The sequence below is a fragment of the Ctenopharyngodon idella genome, chromosome 2 (genome assembly GCF_019924925.1).
Source record: "Ctenopharyngodon idella isolate HZGC_01 chromosome 2, HZGC01, whole genome shotgun sequence".
Taxonomy (NCBI): Eukaryota; Metazoa; Chordata; class Actinopteri; order Cypriniformes; family Xenocyprididae; genus Ctenopharyngodon; species Ctenopharyngodon idella.
In genome coordinates this window covers 15,113,276-15,138,626 of record NC_067221.1, presented here as the reverse complement: position 1 = coordinate 15,138,626, position 25,351 = coordinate 15,113,276, and the positions used below count along the sequence as shown (strand labels likewise).

General features: G+C 37.2%; 1 protein-coding gene across 1 annotated transcript; it reads right to left on the bottom strand.

Moving 5' to 3' along the window:
- Nucleotides 1-11,116: 11,116 nt before the first annotated feature.
- inhbab (inhibin subunit beta Ab) lies at nucleotides 11,117-25,036 on the bottom strand. The gene is made up of 4 exons (XM_051867173.1): nucleotides 24,791-25,036; nucleotides 22,116-22,242; nucleotides 20,449-21,547; nucleotides 11,117-13,232 (listed from the first exon to the last, which is right to left on the bottom strand). The coding sequence occupies exons 3-4, from the start codon at nucleotides 20,858-20,860 to the stop codon at nucleotides 12,430-12,432; spliced, it is 1,215 nt and encodes a 404-aa protein (XP_051723133.1). The 5' UTR covers nucleotides 20,861-21,547; nucleotides 22,116-22,242; nucleotides 24,791-25,036; the 3' UTR covers nucleotides 11,117-12,429.
- Between the last annotated feature and the right edge of the window lie 315 nt (nucleotides 25,037-25,351).

Sequence of the window (25,351 nt, the reverse complement as noted above, 5' to 3'; positions counted from 1 at the left end):
GGTCAACGCATCAGGAGACAATGGCTGCCTATTTTATCCACGTCACTTCCCTATGCCTAGAATAACATGAGGACAACACTGACCCTCAATGAATGAGACTCGCATCAGAGCCTGTCCTCAAACCTGGCTGCTATCCCAACAGGCCAACTCAAGCATGAACATTCTAAGCTTTAAAGGGAGGCATTTTCTCGTTTTTCTCATCTCCTAGAAAACTGCTAACTGTACCCACCCCTTTCTTTTTTCAGCTTCATAGACTTTGATAAATAGGATTGGTTTAAATGTTTTAAAACATTTTTAAATGGCTAGGTATTTAATAATATATTTTCTTTAAGCTATGAATATGTTTACACATCTTAATCGTTGTTAATCTTCTGTGTTTTTTAAATATATTACTCGTATATTTAATATAATATATATATATATTTTAACATTTGAATCCAATATATTACATTCTTTGGAAGTCCACATGACATTTTACAACCTGAACTAACCTTGCTTTGTCATAAAAAGGCCAAATTATATTATATTATACTGTAAGAGACATATTGACCTTGACACACAAGTTTTGTTTTTCAAGAATTTCATTTTTTTTTTAATTATGATATCAGTCCAATTGTATCACCCTTAAAGGGGTCATGAACTGCATTTTTTTTTACACTTTATAATGTTCTCTGATGTCCACTTATAATGTTATCAAGATTTTTACATAAAAAAACATCCTAATTTAGAAGTAATAAGCTATTTTCTATCCTGTTTTTGACCCTCACCTTCAAACATAGGCGTGCCGCATTCAAAACTCGGAAGTAAACACCCACTGCTATGATTGAGTAACAGTTTTGCATATTAAAATAAGGAAGTACTTGGAGTTACCACAGTTATAATTGATAAAGGATAACTTACAGTGTTTTGTGTAAACAGAATTATGAATGAATGTACCAGTGTTTGTCACACTGTCATTCTTTTAGTCTATTCTTATTCATCCTTTTAGCTAAAGTGTAAACAGGAAACATTGTCATTTGCAGAGTCGTGTTTTAAATAAAATAAAACACAAGATGTCGCTCACTGAAGCTTTTATTCAGGATTACAGCGAATGGCTTAGATCCTAACAATAAAAGCAGCGTCCAAAGCTATGCTGCTCTTTCCAAAGCACAGGAAAGAACAGCATATCACAACTATTCAGTTTGTATAAGTATAAATACTTAGTACATATCAAACAATCTGTTTAAGACAAAGCAATAGTGACACATGGTAAAAACACTGTTACTCACACTTGTGTGTTCCGACATTACTGTCAGATCCAATTAGTTTCTCGACACTGGAATTTCCAACTTCGATACTATACCTTGAAAAATATCGATATTCGATACCGTTTTTGATTCCACGGGGAAAACTGCCAAATATACACTGCCATACAGGTAATTTGTTATTATCTCATAATATTTTGATAATTTTGGGTAATTTTGTTGAGAAATACTACAGAAATGAAAGTAATCAAATGTAAAACAAACACAAACTGGATAGTTTTCATTGTAAAAATTAAATACAGATTAACGCTTACAATTAAAGTTATGAAAGTTTTTCAGTCAAGAACAGAAAGTGATTGTCTTTTTGTCTTTTGTTTTAACATGGTATCGGTGTATCGATATTGTAGAAAAGGAGTATTGGAATCGTTTTATATTTTAGTATCGATAAATATAAATCTTTTTGACAACACTAGATCCAATATAGTCAGCACAGCGTCATCTTTTATTTTCAGTCTCTCTGAAAAGCCTGCTTAAAAATGAATCCGCAGTAAAATGAAGCAAACTGTGTTTTACTGACACAATCTGACTGGAACTTTGTTAAAAATGAAGTTCATCCACGCTTTCTTAATGTTAGGATCACAAGGTTGGCAATGCAAAGACTATGTTTTTCCACAACTTGGCACTTCAAAACGTCTTGTAATCCTCAGAGGCATCTCTATCGTCTTGTATTTTCTACTACATGACATGCGCGAATCGGTGGGTGGGGCTAAATAGGCAATGATGTAGAAGTAGGCATTGATCTTCTGCAGAGGCTCTCTTTTGTCGCACTATGACGTAACGAGTCGTTTTCTGAGCTTGGTTTCAGTAAAAGCTGCTTTTGGACTAATGAGGAACTTTTGAGTTCTGAAACTTTGGTCTTTAAAATAAATGCTCTTTTTCATTTCTTTCATTTTCAATTCTGGCAATCACCATTTTTACACATACAGTACTGTTATCCATACAGATACAAAAAAGCTTTGTTCGACAGGTTGTGTTTATTTGAAGTCATAAATAATTACATGGTATAAAAGCTTTGCTGAGTGATGTTGGACAGTCCCGTCAGAGCGGGACTTTCATGGCATTTTGATCGGTAAATATTGCACCGCCCGCTGAGCTGCCTCACCCTGAGCCATTACAACCAAGAGTTTCCGAAAGAAGTGCTGACTAACCTGTCAACAGGGTCACTGCACTTTGTCTGTTTGCATAATCTTTTCCTTATTTATCTTATTTCACTCAATCCACTGGCTCTGCACTCCCCCTTTGCACTAGTGAAGTCATACAGATAAGATCCATGTTGCACACAGAGGACTACTTGAATAAACTTTACCCATTTGTGAAATGGAAAGAGAGTTTACTATGTTATACAAACAAAATGTGTTGGGAATGCAGATTCATCAAACGAACAGCATGCACCTCTTCCATCGCCCGAAGCGACTCTGTTGTGTTGTTTACTTTCGGATACGAGGGAAACAGAATTATAATGTGTCTTGGAGAGGATAGGGGTGCTTAAATCGTCATTATTTGCAGTAGATTGCTGGTGTCTTCTGGGAAGTTTAGAATGTTAAGTTAAAGCAAAATGCCTTCAAAACAACTATAAAACAAACACAAGGAAAATATCTAACTATACAAGACAGACGTGCAAATTCTCTGAGGGAGGACAAAAATGACTGGAAGAAAATGAGAAAAAAAAAAATTCTCATCTTCATTTAATTACCAAGTGAACTTCACATTGCTGTTTTACACTCTCTCTATTTAAAGATGGACTTCAGTGGGGTACAATGAGTTAAAGGTCCAAATTGCAATTTCAGTGCAGCTTCAAAGGGTTCTACACAATCCCAGCCGAGGAATAAGGGTCTTGTCTAGCGAAACGATCGGTCATTTTTAAAAAAAATAAAAATGATATACTTTTTAACCACAAATGCTCATCTTGCAGTAGCTCTGCGATGCACCACGCATTACGTAATCATGTCAGAAAGGTCACGTGTGACGTAGGCGGAAGTAGCGATCCAGTGTCTATAAAGTGAACGTGCAAAGACTAAGTCAAACGGCCTTTACAAAAAAAAGGTATAACAATGATATCGGACGATTTTGAAGTTGGAGGAGAACTGGCGCATCGCAGAGCAAGGCAAGATGAGCATTTGTGGTTAAAAAGTATCTAAATTTTTGTTTTTTTTAGAAAACCTTTCGCTAGATAAGACCCTTATACCTCATCTGGGATCGCGTAGAGCCCTTTGAAGCTGCTTTGAAACTGCAATTTGGACCTTTAACCTGTTGTACCCCAGTGAAGTCCACTATATGGAGAAAAATCCTGGAATGTTTTCCTCAAAAACCTTAATTTCTTTTTGACTGAAGGAAGAAAGACATAAACATCTTGGATGACATGGGGGTGAGTAAATTATCAGGAAATTTTAATTCTGAAGTGAACTAATCCTTTAATAAGTACTGAGGCAGTTTTTGTTTGTGCAAAAAAAAAATTTACCTAAAAAAAAAATAATAATAAAAGATTATGCTAAACTACATTTTAATTTTTTTTTCAAGAATTTCATTCTTTAAAGAAGGCGTTTTTCTTTGTCAGGAAAGCTGCATCACCCTGATATTTTTGACTTTATGCACCAAAAAGTCATTAAAATGAATTTTAATTAAAAAACTATTAAAACATTCTCAACATTATTAAGAATTATAAGAATTAAGTATTTATGAATTGCATTTATTGTATTTTTAAATAAATGAACAGATTAAATTAATAGAACAAAAAAATGAGCATTGCGTTATTGACTGCGGACTTTTAGAGGTCGTCATTGTGTGGTATAAAAATGACACTTTGGTATTTCACTAATTAGAATGGGCAAGACGCCCTTTTTTCTTTTCCTGCTAATCACATGACAAATCTATTTATGAGATTTTGGTTCAGTGCACAAACGGACAGATCTGTGTAGGGCCATGCTCTCCATCACCAACCGGGGTCTTATCTGCCCTTTTTCTCTTGTCCTGAATGCACTTTCTGTGCCCTCTGCAGGTATTACTTTACCAGCATCCATGTTCAAGCCCACATATTATGGACTATAAAGGAGTTTATGTCTCAGCGGAGAGAAGAGGAGTCAGGGGTGGAAAAAAAGGGAAGAGGAGGTTTGTAGTGATAACACAGGAGCCGTGCAGTCTGTAGGCTGCCGTTCTAGTTTTTCTCTGCAAACAAAGAGACGAGTGTTAGATTTCCCAGTCACTCTCACTCTTATTGTCAAAGTGAGAAAGCTGACCAGACCAGCAGACATGATACGTTGTTCTCAGCCTTGAAAACAACAGACCACCTTGTGTGGACTTCTACTGTAGGCCAAGGCAGCAAGACCTCATTTTTTCTGTCCCTTTTCTATCTTTCAGACTTTTTTATCGCCCTGAAAGAGTGTCAAGATTTGCGCAACCCCTTGGATGCCTGGCATGAGATAAAGCTCTTGACAACCTTGAGATAGCTCTCCCTTCACCGGCATTCCCGGGAGGGAGCCATTGTCAGAGCCATGGTACCATTGTTGCTTTTGAGTCTTGAATGGGCAGCCTGGGCCATCTGAAATAGACAACTGCATGTCAGGTATTAGATTAACACCCAGACCCAGTCTCTATAAGGTTATAATTATGGTCAATAAAGGAATATTTGGTGTTCAGTAGGTGAAGTTCAATTAACGGGATTTGTTATAATGTGTATGACCACAAATATTAATTTCCATTTGTTCCTTTTTTTTTTTTTGCTAAAAAGCAAAAATCTGGGTTTCAGTAGCTATGTTTTCATCTACAAATTTCAGGATATTGCATAAAAAATGCCCTCAAGTGAGGTGGATAATTTGTTTATTTGGTAAGAAAACATGCAGATAAACTACGATAGAAACACATTTTCTCAATAAATTCAATGGATGTGCAAAAAAAAAAAAAAACTGTGGCTTTGCCTCAACAGTTCATTGTTCACTGTATAACTAGAGTAGACAACCAGTGGACCAATCACATTGCACACCATCTAAAATATTGTTTTAATCAGTCTGTCATCAAGATGATTTGGTATAATTACTTCCCAGAACTGTCTCACACAATTACGTTCACATCCACCTGAATGCAAGATAACAGCATTTGTTATTGCATTTTATCTGTGTGCTCTGAGGTGTAATTTATTATGTATTATGTTAATTTGTAACTTTGGATGGAAACAGCTAGTGAGACACTTGAATGAGATCAATCTGTAAATGTTGAAATAAAAATAGTATAGCCACAAGATGTAAACAATATGTGTGATATCGATTTTAGTGTGAAAATCATTTACTAACCTTTTCTGTAAAAAGCTACATACAATTTAACACCTTTGTTGCCACAATAACGTAATGCCTAAAACAACTGTAAAAAATTATTTAAACCGCTTTACAGCTCAAATAATACATACATTGTAATAAAATATTTAAGGCGGGAATACACTCCTGGGCAAAAAAAAAAAGAAGAAAAAAAAAAGGGGCCAAGCTGAAATATTTAGTGATCTTTTAATGGTCTTACCCATTTAATCATAAATCACTGGTCAGGAAATTAACAAGAATTGCACAAATACTGTAGATCAAGTAACTCAGCACGGGATAGCCTTCCCCTTTGTTTTCTTTAAATGTTTAAAGGGTTAGTTCACCCAAAAATGAAAATAATATCATTTATTACTCACCCTCATGTCGTTCCACACCCGTAAGACCTTCATTCGTCTTCAGAACACAAATTAAGATATTTTGGTTGAAATCTGACGGCTCAGTGAGGCCTCTATTGCCAGCAAGTTAATTTACACTTTCAATGCCCAGAAAGGTACTAAAAACATATTTAAATCAGTTCATGTGAGTACAGTGGTTCTACCTTAATATTATAAAGCAACGAAAATACTTTTTGTGCGCCAAAAAAACAAAATAACGACTTTTCAACAATATCTAGTGATGGGCGATTTCAAAACACTGCTTTGAATCTTTTGTTTTGAATCAGCGGTTCGGATCACGAGTCAAACTGCCAAACTGCTGAAAACATGTGACTTTGGCGCTCCGAACCGCTGATTCGAAACAAAAGATTCGAAGCAGTATTTTGAAATTGCCCATCACTAGATATTGTTGAAAAGTCGTTATTTTGTTGTTGTTTTTTTGTAGTTGAAAATGTCCCCCAGTTCGTTTGAGTTTAATGTGAGACAGATCAGTGTTTTTTCAAACTGTTTCATGTCAGAAACCCCCAAATACAATAATACTCTGCAGGAGATATAATTCCCTTCCTAAATTATAAAAGTAGCTATAGCTTTTCACATGAAAAGACCCACTTATACTGTGTGAGAAAAATATAAGGCATCACATTATGAGTATAAATATAAATGGTTATTTTTAAATTAAATAATTGGGTTTTATTTTTACCACTGTACTAAAGCCAAAGCAAATAAAAAAAAAAAATATATTATCTGGAAATATTTATTTCACATCAAGTTATTTTTTTCCACCGACTTGCATAAAATGAAACGTTATTTCAGATTTATCTGTAAATCACTTTTCACAATGAATATAATTCCAAAGCAACAGGTTTAAATTATAATCATACAGAACTGTAATGCGGTCAACAGACCTGGAACTACTTCAGCCATGCAGCAGGCTACTTGAAAAAATAATCTGCCAATTTTAGAATGCACTGTATTTTTTTTTTTTAATGAAACAAATATTACTAGTGAGCAACAACATAAAAGCCATTCTGCAATATTCTCCTGTACTCCAAAGCATTAAATTACTTTTCAAGTGAAGCAGCTCATCAATACCAGCAGCTAAAAAGGCTCCCCACACAATGACACCTCTCCCTCCATGCTTCACTGCGGTAGAGATGCGATTATTACTTTTTCTCACCAGATTTTTGAAGACACCGCTCTGGAGCATCATCATGCAACTCGTGTTCTATTGTGATTCATCACTCCACACACAGCTTCCCTTATTCTGTCAACAAATTCATTCTGTCTTTGATGTTTTCTGAGACAGCAATGGCTTTTTAATGGAATTTGCTTAAATTTTGCTAATTTCCTGAACAATAATTTGTGGTTAAGACAATTAAAAGCTTAGGTGGCAGTCGTGGCCTAATGCTTAGAGAGTCAGACTTGTAACCCGAAGGCTGCTGGTTCAATTCTCAATATCGGCAGGAAAAATGTAGGTGGGGGAGTGAATGAACAGTGCTGTCTTCCACCCTCAATACCCACAACTGAGGTGCCCTTGAGCAAGGCACTTAACCCCAATCACTCCCTGGGCGCTGCAACAAATGGCTGCCCACTGCTCTGGGTGTGTGTCCACAGTTTGTAGTGCGTTCACTTCCTACTTCTAATGTGTGTGCATTAACTTGGATGGGTTAAATACAGAGGACAAAGTCTCTGTATGGGTTACCGTACTTGGCCTTCATGTCACTTCACTTTGTGTTTAGCCATTTTGGGCTTGGCCCATTTTTTTGCCAAGGAGTGTACATTACATGACTTTTTACTACGTAGAGGAGTCAACGCTAGTTGCCGAAAGTCAGAGCCAGTCTGCGGATTTTGGGCAGTCGGAGTTGACCGTTTTAAGAGAAAATCACGTAATGTATTATGTGCACAGTCTGTGCACAGCTTCTGACTATGAATCCATCCAGTTGGGCAATATCAAACATGTTCAAACAAGTCATGTAGTGTATAACCTTTAATGTAAGTGCTTTTATAAATTTGTAAGCTTTTTTGCTTTTAAATTGGACCCATTTACTTCCATTGTAAGTAGAAGTCACTGTGACCTTTTTTTTTAATAAAGAAAATGATGGATGAGTCGAAATAATTTTGGGGGGTATGCTTTAACTGACTTGATTACCTGACCATTGGACTTGGGTGCCACTGAGGTAAAATTATACTAACCATTTGTTAAAAGAAGAGTTGTGGTAATATAATTTATTTAAAAAACACTGCACTCCGAGTTTCAATCTATCCGTTTGCCAATTTTGAAGCTTTTTTACATATGTGTGCAACAGACTACTAGTTTTCACAACTCTTAAACAGGGAAATCGGCCAATATTGAATGTAAGCTATCGAGACTATGTAAATATGAATGGGAGGGTGCTGGCCTGGTTCAAGGCCACCATGTCTGATTCAGGGGGCTAAATTGTGTCATCCTGTCAGAGAGAAGGTATATACAGAGTCCAAGTTGTAAAAGGCATGTAAAACACATCCCCTGTCTTCATTTTGACAGATGAGGTGTTAGATAAACACTTCAGCCCTTACAATCTATACAAACACCCTTCCAAACACATTTATTCCTGGAGGATTGACAATGCTTTACACCCACACAGATTCTGTAGATCCAGCGCCCTCCTCTCTGCTTTTATTCTCTTGTTGGAGGTATGTTGAGTTCTCCAAGTGCAAGTCCTTGAAGGGCAGGAATGCATGTGATGTTTATACCTCGCGAGGTCTACTGATGATATTCAGTGTCAATCTTAGATGGCAGCAACAGTTTGCAAGCAGCTTGTTTCTAAATGGAAAGTGAGTTATTAGATTATTATATACAAATTATTAAATAATTATTAATAAATTAATTCAACATTGCAGGTTATATTTGTGCGGAAGGCACAACCACCACAAGGAACTTGAACTCTGCCGTGTTTGTTTTGGTTCATCATCCCATTTTATGATTCTATGTTATCATAGAATGTAGAGTAGACCCAACAAAGAGGCAATTGCCTTTTAAGGCACACATGTGACACATTAAAGTGACCAACAATGTTACACATGCACTTTTAAAGCATGTATTGTTTGTGTATATAGGCGGACAACTAAACTTGTGTAAACTCCCTCAGGCTTCAAACGTCACGTTGACCAAGAGAACGTTTCTGTACAAGTTTTACAAGACTAATTCAAAAGAGAACTGACCTTGACCTATATTCCTTATTGGATTTTTCAAAGGCAGAAGTCATATGAAAGTACTTGTCACAGTAATTATAAAGGAGGCAGCAATGAGACATGAAAACAGATATGATTGGTTTGCATACGAAGACTTCAGATGCGAAAGCCTCTAAGTGCCATCTGAAATTTTCTTCTAAAATGAGCATTTTTATCTAGCTCATATGTTTGTTATTTCCCTTTAATGGTAATGAAAAATACCTATTAATTGCCATTAAAGTGAAATTACTGAACCTAAACATATGATCTTGATAAAAATGCTCATTTTAGAAGAAAATTTCAGACGGCACTTAGAGGCTTTTGCATCTTAAGTCTTCATATGTTCTCTGAACATCTCTTTGTGCATTTCTATGGCAAGAGATTTATTTCAAATCATGATTAGTGATAAATCAGCTGTGTGTGTTCTGTTGCTGTGCTCTAAATGGCATGAAGGGTTTATGGGGAAAAGATTATGTCCTCCTCTGAGAGAGGCTCTTTTTCACAGGACCTGTGGGGGTTTTATTTGCTGAGTGATGATAGCGGTAATTACCTTTCTACCCCTGGGTCACATCTCTTGTCCTGACACAGCAAGCCAGTGTGCTGACAAAGTCCCTCTGTAAGTGCGTATATCTCTTATTGAAGGCTTTTTATGCTTTGACTATATTAAATGGAAAACCACACACTCATAATACATATTGGTTTGTGACTTACACTACTGTTCAGAAGTTTGGGTTCAGATAAAAAATAAAAAAATAAAAAAAAACTTTTATCAGGAAGGACACATTAAATTGATCAAATGTGACAGTAAAGACATTTATAATGTTACAAAATATTTCTATTTCAAGTAAATACTGTTTGAACATTCTATTCCTCAAAGAATCCTGAAAAACAAATGATCACAGTGTCCACAAAAATATTAATCAGCAGCACAACTCTTTTCAACACTGATAATGATAATAAATGTTTCTTGAGCATTAAATCAGAATATGTAATGATGTAATGTAATGATGCTGAAAATTAAACTTTTCCATCACTGCATTTTAAAATATATTCAAATAGAATAGTTATTTCACAACAGTGTTTCACAATTTTTACTGTATTATTTAACAAATAAATGCAGCCTTGATGAGCATGAAGAGACTTCTTTCAAAAACATTAAAAAAATCTTACTGATCCCAAACTTGAACGGTAGTGTATAGCTTTAAATATGAGCCATGATGGTGGATTCAATCAAAATCAGTGTTTACTAAACTTAATCATATTATTTAATATTATCTAGCACAATTTTTTTTTTTTTAAATAAAACTATTTCACTATTTGCTATAAATATAAATTATATACTATTTCTAAAATGGTTTAATCATATTCTGTGACAATACAAAATTTGTTTCTTCTCAATAAACATTTCATCGCAAAAAGATAGAGAGAGAGAAATACAATATTTGTCTTTTTCAACTCTGTTATGCTGTGACATTGCCTGTAATGTTTAAGCACACAGCACTATTTTGTAAAAGTGGACTTTTTCCCAGCATGTGCAGCTAGGTATGTATAACTTTAAGTTAAAAGTTAGCATTAAGTATTTTCTGAAAAAATCAGGAAATCTCATATAAAGCAAGCAAATATAAGCTGTTTCTCTGATTCCTTACAGTTGAAACCTCCCATTAGACAGCTTCTGCATGGATAAAAATAACAGAAAACAGCCCTTCAGGAGTTTACACTTTTGCACAGCATATGGTTTGGCTGCAATGGTTACGTGACAGATTTGTCAATTGATTTGCAAATTTATATATATAATTATACTACAATAGACTATATATATATATACTAGACTAAGCCAAACTAGCTTGCATTTAGTGTTGAAATAATGGTATATAGCTCGTCATCTGGCCTGGTAAACACACACTGTTGACTTAAAACAAAAACCTGAAGTTGTACAATTCAGCTTTAATAGTGAAGCAAAGAATATGCTGCAAAATAAATTAGATATAAAACATGACAAGCACATATTTTGATTTGTTCAACATATCACCATATGTTGCATAACTCTACATAAAACAGATCAAGTTCCTTTAGTGTCTTGTACTTTGAACCTGACAAAGCAGATTGCCATTGCCAGGACATTGTTTCTATCTCACTCTTTACTGAATATTTCTGTCGAGAACAACATTTGAAGGCTAGGTTTCAGTTCAGATTCTAAGACCTTTGTTATACATTGGTAGAGACAAACACTGTCGAAACACAGAGAGCAAAAAGTATCTTAATATTGAGGCTTTTTCAGAAAAGAAAAATGAACAAACAAGTTATTTTATGTGCTATATTGAGTTAATGGTTCGTTATGTTGGCCATACACGGTTGTTCCTAATTTAAATAAATTCACAGAGCTGGGCATTTTGTTGAATTGCTCTGAGAATGGGGTGTGTATGGTCTTTGGTTTTTTGTAAGTTCCAAATGCATAATGTTCTAGACTCTAATATGGCAACTGGAATGTGGCCCATAATGCTCTGGGGATCACGTTCTGAATGTTGGCTTAGTGCAAATTTATATTACTTTTCATCAACATTCAGAATGTTTAGGAGAAAAATAATAATAATAATAAAAATAATAATAATAATAGTTGATTAATAATAATAATATTAATAATAAAAATAAAAATAATAATGTAGTTTGGCTCCAGCAGCTGGTCAAACTAATTTTTGTTCAAGTATTTCTCATAAGAAGAATAAAATAAAAAGAACTACTACTTTTAATATGTACTAAAAAAATAGTTTTTGTGTGTGTGTGTGTGTGTGTGAGAGAAAAGGGATGACAATAAAAACATTAAACAAAAGCTAACAAGACAAATAATAATAAAAAAGAAGAACATCCAGTAATAATACTTGACTTGCATAGAGTTGCATGTTTTTTCTTCTTCTCAGAATATATAATTCCACACTTCAAAATAAGTCTCTTTATTGCAGTGCAGAGAATCAGGGCTGACACTTTGACCCATGCACCCGTTCCCTCTCAGTCTCTGTCTCCCTTCATTAAAAAAAATATATTATGCTTTATTCTCCTCTGTCATTTTTATATGAAAGTGCCACGAAAACCGCTCCAATTATCAGTCCTATTGGAATGGTCTGGAAACAAATAGGTTGCCCGAGTTTGCAGCTCAAATGTTTGTGGGAGAACACAGATCGCCAATCCTCTGATATGTGCTTTGTACCAACATTTAAGTGTTTGTTAGGAGTTCATGGCATTTTATGAGCAGCCACACTCCTCCACTATCATGTTCTGAATGTCTTTCTTAATGATCTTCTGCTCCTCGTTGTAGTAGAGCATGGACATTGCCCGTAGGCGCGTAGGCACGCAGCACGACTTGATGTTGGTAAAGGGGCTATACCCGCGCATCCGATAGTGATTGATGACGGTGGAATGAAAGGAGAGGGCAGAGCCTGTGATGCTGGCCACATGGCTGGGGCAGTCACCCTCGCAGTAGTTAGCGTGATATCCAGACGGAGCGATGATCCAGTCGCTCCACCCGATGTCCTTGAAGTTGACATAGAACTGCCGTTTACAGCAGACACGGATTTTGCCATCGCACTCCAAGCCGCGCTTGCTGCGCCGGTGCTGGTGCTCCTCAGCTGGCTTGAGCACGACCATGAGGAAGGGGCGGTGAGATTGTTCTCTCTCCTTGCCCTTGTTGCCCTCTGCGGGCACCAGGATAGGCACGGCACCAGCTTCAGCACACAAAGGACAGGAGACACGGAGACTGAGAAAGCTGCTGTCCCCGTCCAGCAGGGTCTGCACCATGCGGGGCACGGGTAGCGTGTGCCAGCCGCTGCGTCGTGTGTCCACAGTCTTCTCGGACACCACCAGTTCCTGGGATCCATCGGTAGAGACTGGATCAGCTTTGCCATGCTGCAGGAGCTGAATGGACACTTTCCCCTTCCCTCGGTTGCCTTTGGCAACCTTAAGAAACAGCCACACATTGGCCTGCTCCACCACGGACAGAGTGTTGCCCTCCTTAGAAATGTCAAATTTCATGACATCAGGGGCATCTCCTGTGAACGAAAGGCATGGGGCAATTGGTTAGTTTTGGTTTCAGGTTTTTAAACATGGTATATTATACTGTAGAGCTTGATCGGTTTATTAATGACACTCTGTTAGAGCCACCAGATGAGAAACTTCTTAACAGAATCAGAGTACATAATGCCTGCTATACTAAATTGTTGAGAAAGGATAGGTTGTTTTTTGCGGTCAATCTCCACCATCTGCAGTCCTTCGTCAACACCTAGACTCGGTCCATAAAAAACATTTCCTGCTCCTAAAATCCTGGCACTCCATTTGTGTACATAAAGCATGTATGTTATGACAAGGGCCTTCCCTATAACGTGCACATGACTGTCTGCTATAAGCCAGCTCAGCATCAGTAACCACTGATGATTTACAGACTAAAGAGATTGACTCTCTGAAATGACTCTCTGCCAACCCTCCTCAACAGGACAGCCATTAATTAAACTGTTTAGTCAACATGTCCACATTAAATAAATCCTGTTATCTGATATAAAGGATAGTCAGCGTAGCTTCGAAAACACCTTTTCTAGAACTCAATCTTTTATGCTCATCAATGTGCCACTGAGATATCTATCTAGACAAATACAGTTGCAGGTTTACCTTTACTCAGTCATCTCATATGACACTGTATATAATAGTGAGCTATGAAACTAAAGAAGGGTCAATACAGTCAGTTCACACAAGGCTAGACCATTTTTTTATTGTTTGTCTACGTATATATGCGCTAGACTGAAGTCTTTGACCATTGTGATGAGTCTTGCTGTTGTTTTTCAGCATCTCGCACCATGAGCACTGTGTTTTTAATACGCCTTTTCAACACCTGCATCCTGTTGCATCTAGCTGCTTTTGAACACAAGATTCATTTGTGCCGTGATTGGCATGTTATTATGAAAATCTGCCTGGATGAATTACTATTTAAAGCTCATGAAAGCCTCGGAGATCTCAGAGTAACTTTACTGGACAGTCTGTTCTCTTCATTGAATCTCACATTGTCAGAAAACTCCCACGAAACACTGAATGGACTTAACACATAACAGGAAGAACTATTTTTAAAGCTGAAGTGTGTAGTTTGGATGGTAAAATACTTTGTCTTAATCCAATTTAATATGCAGATACAACCATAGCCATTGATTCACCCCCTCAGATATAAACACTGAGGCTCTGTGGCACTTTTAAAAAGATCATCGTTGACTCAACCAGTGGCACGAGTTTGGGGTGGGAACATAATTGTGTTTTACCTTTAAACTGAAATGAAAGCCAATATTCCCTTACTCTGTGGATTAAGTTGTCAAACAAATCAGTGAACAATGCAGTGCCACCATACAAATGTGAATCTGTTTGAAGTTTCCGTTATGCTCCCTTATAACCGGTTAATTTATCAGTTGCTAGACCTTTTTAATTCTACTTTGAGAGTTGCTGGAAATTTTGGCAAGTAATGAAAAATAAAGAATACAGCTTAGTAATGCCAGGTTAATGGGAATGAACAATGTTTTCCCATAAACATTGTAGAAATGCTGCAGATGTTTTCTGAGAAAGAAATCGACAGCACTGGTTTATATTTGCAGATGAATGCGTCTCTCTCTCTCTCTCTCTCTCTCTCTCTGTGTGTGTCGCTATCCAGCCTGATCTCTTATCAGAACACCTCTTAACTCGAACAAGAGCCTCAGTGTGTGACCAAGTAAAAAGAGTTGGCCTTTCTTTCCATATTAAAAGGCAACTGCTTTTTTGCCATTGTCATTTGGTTCCTGAGCCAGTCTTTCACTGTAGTTGTGTTGTCTGTCTTGTAGGTTTAAAAAAAAAACGCCACGTGTCTCTGAGGTGACGGGGTCTGGGTGAGGTGGACACTTCAGAAGCATGTCAGTGGTACTGCAGTTTCGGGGCGAAGGTCAACTGTGCCCGCTGTCACGTAACTCACACTGAATTATTCCTCTTATTTGGAAACTCTTATCATATTGTCTCTATTCTTTATCTGTTTTATATGTTGAAAGTTTGCTATAGTTGTGTCTGTGCACTGTAATATCAAGGACAAGATTGTTTTCAAAATGGTAAAGTTGCATTAAAATCATGTGGGTATAATCTGCTTTATGCACGTAACTAGTTGAGCATGTAGAGTATCAAAGATTAAAGGATTGTTTACTTGTTATATTCATGGAATGGGTCTTTTAATTAATAAAACACTTCCAAAAGACTTGAGATCACTCGGCAAACGCTTTCTCATAACATCTGGACTAAAGAAAGTGTTTCTCAAACTTTTTTTTCCTTGGGTATCGCCTTTATCAACACCAAACCAGATACCTACAAACTAAATGACTGACCTTTATTAAACTAAAAGAATCAGAAACTACAGGAGAAAAACAGACTTACCTAGTAGCTTCCTGTCAAACTGAAGCAGTTTAAAAATATAGAATCAGACACTGCATTGAGTTTGATATTTGTGTGAAGGATTAAAATAGAAAAGATAAAATAATAGAGAAATAATAAAAAAAGAATAAGACTGTAGATAAATGCGCATACGTCCTGCTACAAACAGACCGGACTTTTACATATTAATTTGTTTTCTTTTCTTAAAAATATTGTGATTTTAATTTTTTTTTTGTTTTTTTTAAATATGTCTCCTCACAAAGGCTAAATTTATTTGATTAAAAAAACAGTAATATTGTGAAATATAGTTCTATTTTTAAGTATTTTAATTTGTAAATTATTCCTGGGTTTCCAGCAGCCATTACTCCAGTTTTCAGTGTCACATGATCCTTCAGAAATCATTCTAATTTGCTGATTTGCTGCTCAAGAAAATTTCTTATTATTATCAGTGTTAAAAACACTTGTGCTGGTTAATATTTTAGTAGAAAACATGATATATTTTTCAATAAATAGAAAGTTTAAAAGATAAGTGTTGGGTATTCACAATTGATGTCAGTCAGATCATTGAATTACTTTAGAAATAGACCCAATATCAATTGCTTTTGTGTTAGATAAAAAAACAGCATCCACCCAAAACTGGTGTTAACAAGACGCCTCACTATAGTTGGATATATTGTTGTACCAGGATATAAAAGTGATATCACAGTCCCTGATCACTACAACAAACACCTGATGACCGCAGCACAAAACATATTTTTCACATAACCAAGTGTTATCTTGCGTTTACCTATAATACAATCTTGCAGTGCTTTGTCTTGTACAATAGACAAAGATATCACCTATCTGTCCCCTAATAATGAAGCCTCAGTTATGAATCGTCAGGAGACAGGGTTGACACAGGGGTCAGAACAGGAAATAAATAGTTAAAGGATTAGTTCACTTTAAAATGAAAATTATCCCATGATTTACTCACCCTCAAGCCATCCTAGGTGTATATGACTTTCTTCTTTCTGATGAACACAATCAGAGTTATATTAATAAATATCCTGATGCGTCCTGACCGCCTTACGTATTCAACTTACGAAGAAAGTGTAACACTCACAGTTTAAAAGGCTTATGCTACATCCTACACCTTCCATATTCAACTATTCAACTAAGTTGAATATGGAAGGCGGTCTGGTGGAAGCTAGATATTTTACTTTATAACTTTTTAAATATGGATATTTTTCTTACACAAGCGCATCGCTTTGCTTCAGAAGGCATTTATTTACCCCCCGGAGCCATGTGGAGTACGTTTATGATGGATGGATGGATGCACTTTCATGAGCTTCTTACTCGTTGGTCCTGTTCACTGCCATTTTAAAGCTTGGATGTGTCAGGATATTTATTAATATAACTCAGGTTGTGTTCATCAGAAAAAAGAAAGTCAAATACACCTTGAATGGCTTGAGGGTGAGTAAAATCTTGGGGTAATTTTCATTTTAAAGTGAACTAATCCTTTAAGAAACATCCCTCAGAGTAAACCTCAAGGAACTTTAAGACCTGCATGCTGTAATGCATCGGTCAACTTCTAAGTAGTTTCAGGAAGCTGCTCAGAGAGGTAACAAGCCAAGCTAACCACACCAGATCAGCAAAACTTTCCGAGATCCAGATCGTCCGTATGCATGAAGAGCTACTACGATTATTAACGTGAATTCCTTTAGTGTGTAAAATCTTGCTCTTATTCCATACCTTCAGACCTTTGTGAGTGCATCACAACTGCTATAACCATTTATCCTTTCCAAAATACCTGGCACTGGAATGTCAGTAAAGGGACAGTTCACCCCAAAACCATCATTTAAGGCCTTTTCACAACAAGGACGATAACTATAACTATATAACTAAGATATCTTACTTTGTGTTCCACAGATAAAAGAAAGTCATACAGGTTTGGAACAACATGAGGGTGAGTAAATGACTGAATTTTCATTTTTGGGTAAATTATATTATGTTTTTGTTTTTTTGCGCATTTCAAACTTTTGATGAGTCTCTGTTCCTCCGACTCATCCAGTGAAGATACTTTCAAAGAAACCCGACCATTCCACACACCAACAGAGCAGCCCAGAGTAATTACTGGGCCCCATATTTTGATGAATGGAGCAATTATGGCCAGCTAACAGCCCTGTGGGTTTTGTATGGGATCGAACCACCCCACCCCTCTCCTCCACTCCCCGGAGCATCATTAACACCCCTGCAATCTCATAAAGGCTCTGAGGGGCCTTTTTTAATCTTAGGTTCATTCAAAAGGTCTATTTATAGCATCAAGGCATTGTGCACATTTATGTAAGCAAACAGGCACAATAGACCGCGCAGTCAAATGTTTGCTGGCTCCTTCTTGCACTCAAATGATAGCTGCAATTAAAGAGCTGTGAAAATCGTCCCATTAAGCCTCTGCAGGACTGTTGGTGGTCAGTCTGTGTATAAGAATCAGATGGGACTCCAATCCACATCATGGCCGGTGCTGGTCTAAAGATAGGTCAGCCTTGTTATCTTTAGAAACACTGCTATATTGTTTTTTCAAAAAAAAAAAAAAAAAAAAAACCCTGTTGCCATGAGATTGGGCCGCTTCAACCATCCGCTTCCGTACCCCATTCAGACAAATGTTGTTTTTTTTTTTTTACAGCAGTGTCATGCTGATTTGTGGATCAGTGACATTGTTATAAATAAGTCATGAGGAACCAATTAAAAATGGAATGTACTTGTGGATCTTCCCATCCCAGACTTAGTCTATTGAACCAACTAGGACGTAGTGTTTGTTAAAGTCGGCTCCAAAAGTGTATTCAATAAGGAAGAGCATTGTTTGTGCCATTTTTGTTTTTTTCCCCAAACAATTGTAAAAAATAGATGGCTGTCTATTGGCTACTCTATCATTAGACAAACAACACAATATGAATAGCATATCATCAGGTCAGCAGACACATATTTTCAGAGTCAAAAAGCTCAGCATTAGCGTTAATATGAGCTGTATGACATAAAATAAAAATAAAATAAAAATTCTGCCCTCATTTCGTTCTAAACCTACATGACTTTCTTTCTTCTGCAAAACACTTTTGAAGAACATTTGGGGACCACATTAATATATTTATTGTGCTCTGCAGAAAACAAAGTCAAACAGGTTTGGAACAACATTAGGGTGAGCAAATGATAACATAACTTACATTTTTGGGTAAACTATCCCTTTAAAGAGACTTTAAGAGAATGCTTGACATAGTTTGGATGCATACCATGATAAAGTGTAAATTTTGATACTAAATTGCTGTCTCTACAGTTTCCCGTTGCTTGACAGAATTGAAGATGTTTAAGTGGCTAGATTCAATAGCTGTTAATAGGGGCATCATTTCCTCATTTCATATCAGTAGCGCGGCGCCGAGAGCCTCCGGCAGCAGCGCACAGTCAGTGTTAATGCTCCACAGCTGCAGCGCATGTGTTACCCTTAAGATGACTCTCCCTCCTGCAGACCTCCGCTAACACCTACCTGAGTGCTTTTTAAAAGCACTTTTTCGAAACGGTAGTCTGAGTGGAGCCATTTGTGGTGACATCCACTGTACATCATATAATACTGTGCATATCTTAAAAGTGGAAACCCGCAAACGGACAGTCTCGAGCATAACGCCGTGAATTGTGTGAAAACTTGAACAATTCTAAACTTTTTATCTATTTCAACTTATAATGGAGGCGTGGATTTAGATAAAACAGTTCTACTTTATAATAACATTCATTAATGCAATATTAAACATATAATGCTTAACAGATCTATGCACAGTACCTGTCAAAAGTTTGGAAACATTACAATTTTTTAATGTTAAATGTTTTGAAAGAAGTCTTTTATGCTCAACAAGGATATATATATTTCATGAAAAGTACAGTAAAATATTGTGAAATATTATTACAAATTAAAATAACTATTTTCTATTTGAATATATTTTAAAATGCAATTTATTCCTGTGATGGCAAAGCTGAATTTTCAGCATCATCACTCCAGTGTTCAGTATCACATGATCCTTCAGAAATCAATCTAATATGTTGATTTGCTGCTCAAGAAACATTTATTACTATTTTTTTATCAATGTTGAAAACATTTTTTGCTGCTTAACAATTTTTTGTGGAAATGGTGATACCTTTTTTCAGGATTCTTTGATGAATAGAAAGTTCAATAAACAGCATTTATTAAATTTATGAAAGCATTTATTAAACAAAAATCTTTTGTGACATTATAAATGTCTTCACTGTCACATTTGATCAATTTGATGCATCCTTGATGGATAAAAGTATCAATTTCTCTCCCTTTTTTTAATCTTAACACAAACAATGATACAAAATGTGGTATCATTGTTTCCACAAAAAAAATTAAAGCAGCAAAAACTCTTTTCAAAATAGATAAAAATAATAATAAATGATTTCTGAAGGATCATGTGACACTGAAGACCGGATTAATGATGCTGAAAATTCAGCTTTGTCATCACAGGAATAAATTACATTTTAAAACAGAAAACAGTTATTTTAAATTGTAATAATATTTCACAATATTACTGTTTTTACTGTCTTATGATTAAATAAATGCAGCCTTGGTAAACATAAGAGGCTTCTTTAAAAAACATTAAAAATTGTTTCCAAACTTGTGACAGGTTTTATATATATTAATGAAATTTATATTGGTGTTACCAAGGTTTTAAGTCATACCAATTCATTGCATGTCACCGTTTCTCCGCCGTTTGCTCAACAGGTGAGAGTTCATCACTTAGCACCACAAACAGGCTATTAACGTCATCACATATCCTCATAAGACACTAAAGCATCCCTCACCTGGCTCCGCGAAAGTGATGATCTCAAAGGGCTGCTCCTCAGGTTGCTCTCGTTCCCCCAGCCCTCCTCCGTCTTCCTCTATCTCCACTGTGCCATCCTCACCCACCCGTCCCACATGCAGCTTGCGGATGGCATTGAGCAAGGCGGCGCGGGGCACCGGGTGTGTGACGTTGGGCCGGGTGTTCAGATGCAGCATGTTGAGGATGTGCCTCTTGACCGCCTCCACCATGTCCGTCTGCTCCTCTGAGTCCTTCTGCCTCTGGGCTAGAGCGCAGGACGGACAGGGGGTCACGGCGGGATCATCTGGATGCCCCGCACCTTGAGAGCCGCTCTCGGCCGGCGTGGGCGAGCAGCCCCCTGACAAACAGCCAGAGAGCAGCAGCACCCCTGTCACGAGCGTGAGAGAGGACATCCTGAGTGACGGCAGACTCACACCTCGGTCCTGTTCTGCTCCGCTGCCAAAATCACAGTCACTGCGCTGGCTTGTTTGTCAAATCGATACGGAAAGTGAGAGCCAGTCCAAAATAATCCTTATCTGAACGGAGCGGTCATGGTGATAAAAGTTGAAGAGGGCTGAACGAAGCTCTGCTGGTCCTCTCTCTGCAGGTCTCTCTGGGCTCCTCCTGCAGGTTGATGAGCTCCGGGTCGCAGTTCGTGCAGCAGAGATCTGGAGAAACCTGACGATGCACGGCTGCCCGTGCCGGAGTTGAATGGTTGAGTGGAAAGTGGGCAGGGTTAGACAGTTCTCTGACTCTTTCTTCAGCACTCTCCCTCTCTAGCTTCTCAGTGTTTGTCCCCTCTCTCTTTCTCTCTCTGTAATTATACCTTCCTCCTCTTCATCCCTCCCTCTCACTTTATTACAATCTTTCTCACTACTGACTCACTGACTTTTTCATCTCTCTCCCTCCCTCTCGTTCGTTCGCTCTCTTCAGTGACTCCTCCAGTAACGTGTACCATTTTTTTCCTCCGGAGAATCTAAGTTGCTCTTACGCACTCTCCCTCTCTCTCTTTTTTCCACTGATCATTCATCTCTCCAGCCATCCAGCCATCCGTCTGCACCTGTTGTGCAGGCTGGCTAACTGTGTGGTGGAATAATCTCCTGGGGAGGGAAAAGTCGAGGGTTCAACATGATTATCATAGCTATCTGTGTGCATAACACACGTGTAAACACACAGAGCGACTCATTCATGCTCAGTTAGGCACACACACAGCATACGGACACGCTTTTCATAGAAAATGACTGGAGGGTAGTGAAATGAGCATCAAATGAGCATTGAAAACACTAAAACTGTTATATTTAATATTCAATCACTCAGTCAGGACAGACATTTATAAGAGAGATTCATCTATTTAAATTTAAAAAAAGAAAAAAACTACATTTCTGCCAATGTGAATCAACCTAGAATGCTACATTAATCACTTCTTTTTAAAAAAAAAATTTACATTTCATGGTTACCTCTATAACATCATAGTGATGCATGGCAGTGACATCACTCGACTCCCTCTTGTGGTTATAATTCGTACATTCTCTATCATTTAAAATGATTTTAAGCAGTTATCCCACAAACAGTAAAGTAGGCAGATTGAAAAAACAGAACAATTATGAGAAATAAAACCCAAAAAGGTGATTCAGAACAGGAATGTTCATGACTGCAGAACAGACATACCGCAGCGTTTCTCCAGATGTTTGTGGTGTTCAGACCTCGCGCCTCATGAGACCAATTAGAGATGCATGCTGGTCCATACATGTGTCTGCTTGAGCTGGAGCGCATCACACCTTTCATTCTTTGGCTCCTGTGAACAAGCATTACTCACAGAATAACTCTGTCCCTCCTGAACTTCAGTTTTAAAAACACAAAATCATGATGGCTATAGGTGAAAGTCAAGGCTGAGCAAATGTTTTACATTTTAATGGTTACTATAGCAACCTTATTAACCATGCACATACACTACCATTAATTTGCGGTCAGTAAAATTATTTAAAATGTTCTTGAAAGAAGTATCACCAAGGCTTCATTTATTTGATCAAAAATACAGTAAAAACAGTGATATTGTGAAATATTACAATTTAAAATAATAATGGTTCTCTATGTTAATATATTTCAAAAAAGTAATGTAATTTCAAAGCTGAATTTTCAGCATCATTACTTCAGTCTTCAGTGTCACATGATCCCTCAGAAATCATACTTATATGCTGATTTGCTGCTTAAAGGATTAGTTCACTTTCAAATGAAAATTAGCCCAAGCTTTACTCAACCTTAAGCCATCCTAGGTGTATTTGACTTTCTTCTTTCTGATGAACACATTCGGAGAAATATTAGGGACTTTAAGCAACAGCTGTTGATGGAACGGCAACGACGACCGGAAGTAAACTGTAAACTGCCGTAGCTAAAGAACGCAAAAATCGCTAAGCAACAACAAAGAGGACGGCGTAGATCATTTAATCATTTGACATAGTAAACAATACATTACATGTAAATAAAAGCAAGAGAATGGTTGCTTTTGGCATTAAATGACATACAGATACAACTAAAATACCACATAACCATAGAACATAACATTTACTTATCTAATCTGTCACGTATTATCGACTACGGCAAATCGGCTATTCTCCCGTAGTAGACGGTTACAGTACAACGTCAAGAAGTAGCAGTTAAATTTGCGCATGCGCAACAGAACGCCAGAATGCCGATGCCGTTGTGTCAGCAGATGCTGCTTAAAGTCCCTATTAATAAATATCCTGACGCATCCAAGCTTTATAATGGCAGTGAACATGGGTCACTAGTATGAGCTGAAGAAAGTGTCTCCATCCACATCCATCCATCCATCATAAACGTACTCCACACGGCTCCAGGGGGTTAATAAAGGCCTTCTGAAGTGAAGCGATTCGTTTGTGTAAAAAAAAAAAAAAAAAAACCATAATTTAAAGTTATGAAGTAAAATCTAGCTTCCGGCATACCGCCTTCCGTATTCAACGTACAAAGAAAGTGTAAACCTCTTGAAGTTCAAAAAGCTTACGCTACGTCCTACTCCTTCCCTATTCAACTTATGGAAAAAGTGTAACTGACGCGATGCCAGTTTACACTTTCTTCGTAACTTTAATACGGAAGGCGGTCTGGCGGAAGCTAGATATTTTACTTCATAACTTGTTAAATATGGATTTTCTTTTTTTACACAAACGCATCACTTCGCTTCAAAAGGCCCACAAGTTTATGATGGATGGACGTAGATGGAAGCACTTTCTTCAGCTCATACTAGTGACCCCTGTTCACTGCCATTATAAAGCTTGGATGCGTCAGGATATTTATTGAGATTTCTCCAATTGTTTTCATCAAAAAGAGAGACATATACACCTAGGATGGCTTGAGGGTGAGTAAAGCTTGAGCTAATTTTCATTTGAAAGTGAACTAATCCTTTAAGAAACATTTCTTATTATTAATGTTAAACAGTTGTGCTGCTTAATATTTAAAATAAAACTGATATATTTGTTGAATAGAAAGTTAATTTTGTTCATAAAAGAACAATTTGTAACATTATAAATGTCATTACAGTCACTTTTGATTTATTTAATGAGTCTTTGCTGAATAAAAGAAGAAAAAAAAAACATGAGCCCAAACTTTTGAACGGTAGTATTTAGTCTGTTTAGATCTAAAATCTATTTTTTTCTCATCATTAATCCTCCATGTTGTGCCTAATCAGTCAAGTTTTCTTGTTTTGATTTAAAAGTGTATATCTGACACATTCAAATTTTTCTATTTTGAAGTAATTCTAAAAATGACTATAGTGATTAACAGCTTAAAGGGAAATGAAATTAAATATCTATTCCTGGACTTGTTAACACTTAGAAAGGAACACAACACTCCAATAGATCATTCTCAACTCTTAAACACTTATTCTTAGCATTGCCACATGTTCGCCTGGGCAGCGTGTGTGGTGAGTTTGCTATTTCTGAAAGGTTCCCATAAGGTGGTGTCATCACACATCCTACTGCCTGCCATGCCTCCTCTCTCTATAGATGACACATAGAGGGACTCTGGGAATGAGTAAGACAGGCTTCATCATCTGTGCATTCTCACGTGTTTCTACTTCTATATCATTTTTCAAATGCGTAGCATTCTTTCGATTACTTCAATCAAACCCACATGCCTTTTTTTCCCCGTTCTTTCCACATCTGGAATTAAGAACAAAAATATGACAACTATTCTCTGAAAGTTGTTAAAAATGGCTCTTTGCTGTAGTATTTGTGCTCGTGTTATGGTATGGTGTCATAACTATGAGTCTGATGATGTAAGAGGCTGTAAGGAGTTGGTGTGTGTGTGAGTTTTGGCAGGATAGTCCTCACCCACTACTACACTTCTGTATGAGTCAGGCCCCGCTGAGTGACGCTGTGGTACTGATGGTAGGCGGGATCCCTCGCTCTTTCTCTTCATCACTCTAACGTTACCTGCTCCACCAGACGCTGATCATCGCCAATGAATCACCTGCAGTCATGTTTGCAACTTTCACTGCCAACTGCCTCGGCATCTCCTGAAGCAATCACGTTTTTACATGTGTCCGTGAGTTATTCTCTGCCGAAATGAGTAACAGTTAGTTTTCCTCAAACTTCCTAAAGTCCTTGTAAACTTGCTAGGCAATGCAAACAGCCAGTCATTTTACAAATTATACTAGATAGTCGTATAGCACAAGTACACTATAAACGTTTCAGTTTAGAAGGTTGTTTGTTTTTGAAAGAAATGAATACTTTTACCAAAGACTTTACATATAGAAAGACACTTGTATTAATATGAATGGGAGAAAGTGCAACGCACAATATGGCGGAATAATGCTGCGTTCCAGGCAGGTTTTTGAGCCCATAAGTCACGACTTCAAACCACGACCCACGACTTTGTAGCGTTCCAGGCAA

Coding starts and splice junctions, on each gene's coding strand:
- inhbab (XM_051867173.1), bottom strand. CDS start 20,860: ATGTCCTCTCTCACGCTCGTGACAGGGGTGCTGCTGCTCTCTGGCTGT. Junction 13,233..20,448: donor CATCACTTTCGCGGAGCCAG/GTGAGGGATGCT, acceptor TTTCGTTCACAG/GAGATGCCCCTGATGTCATG.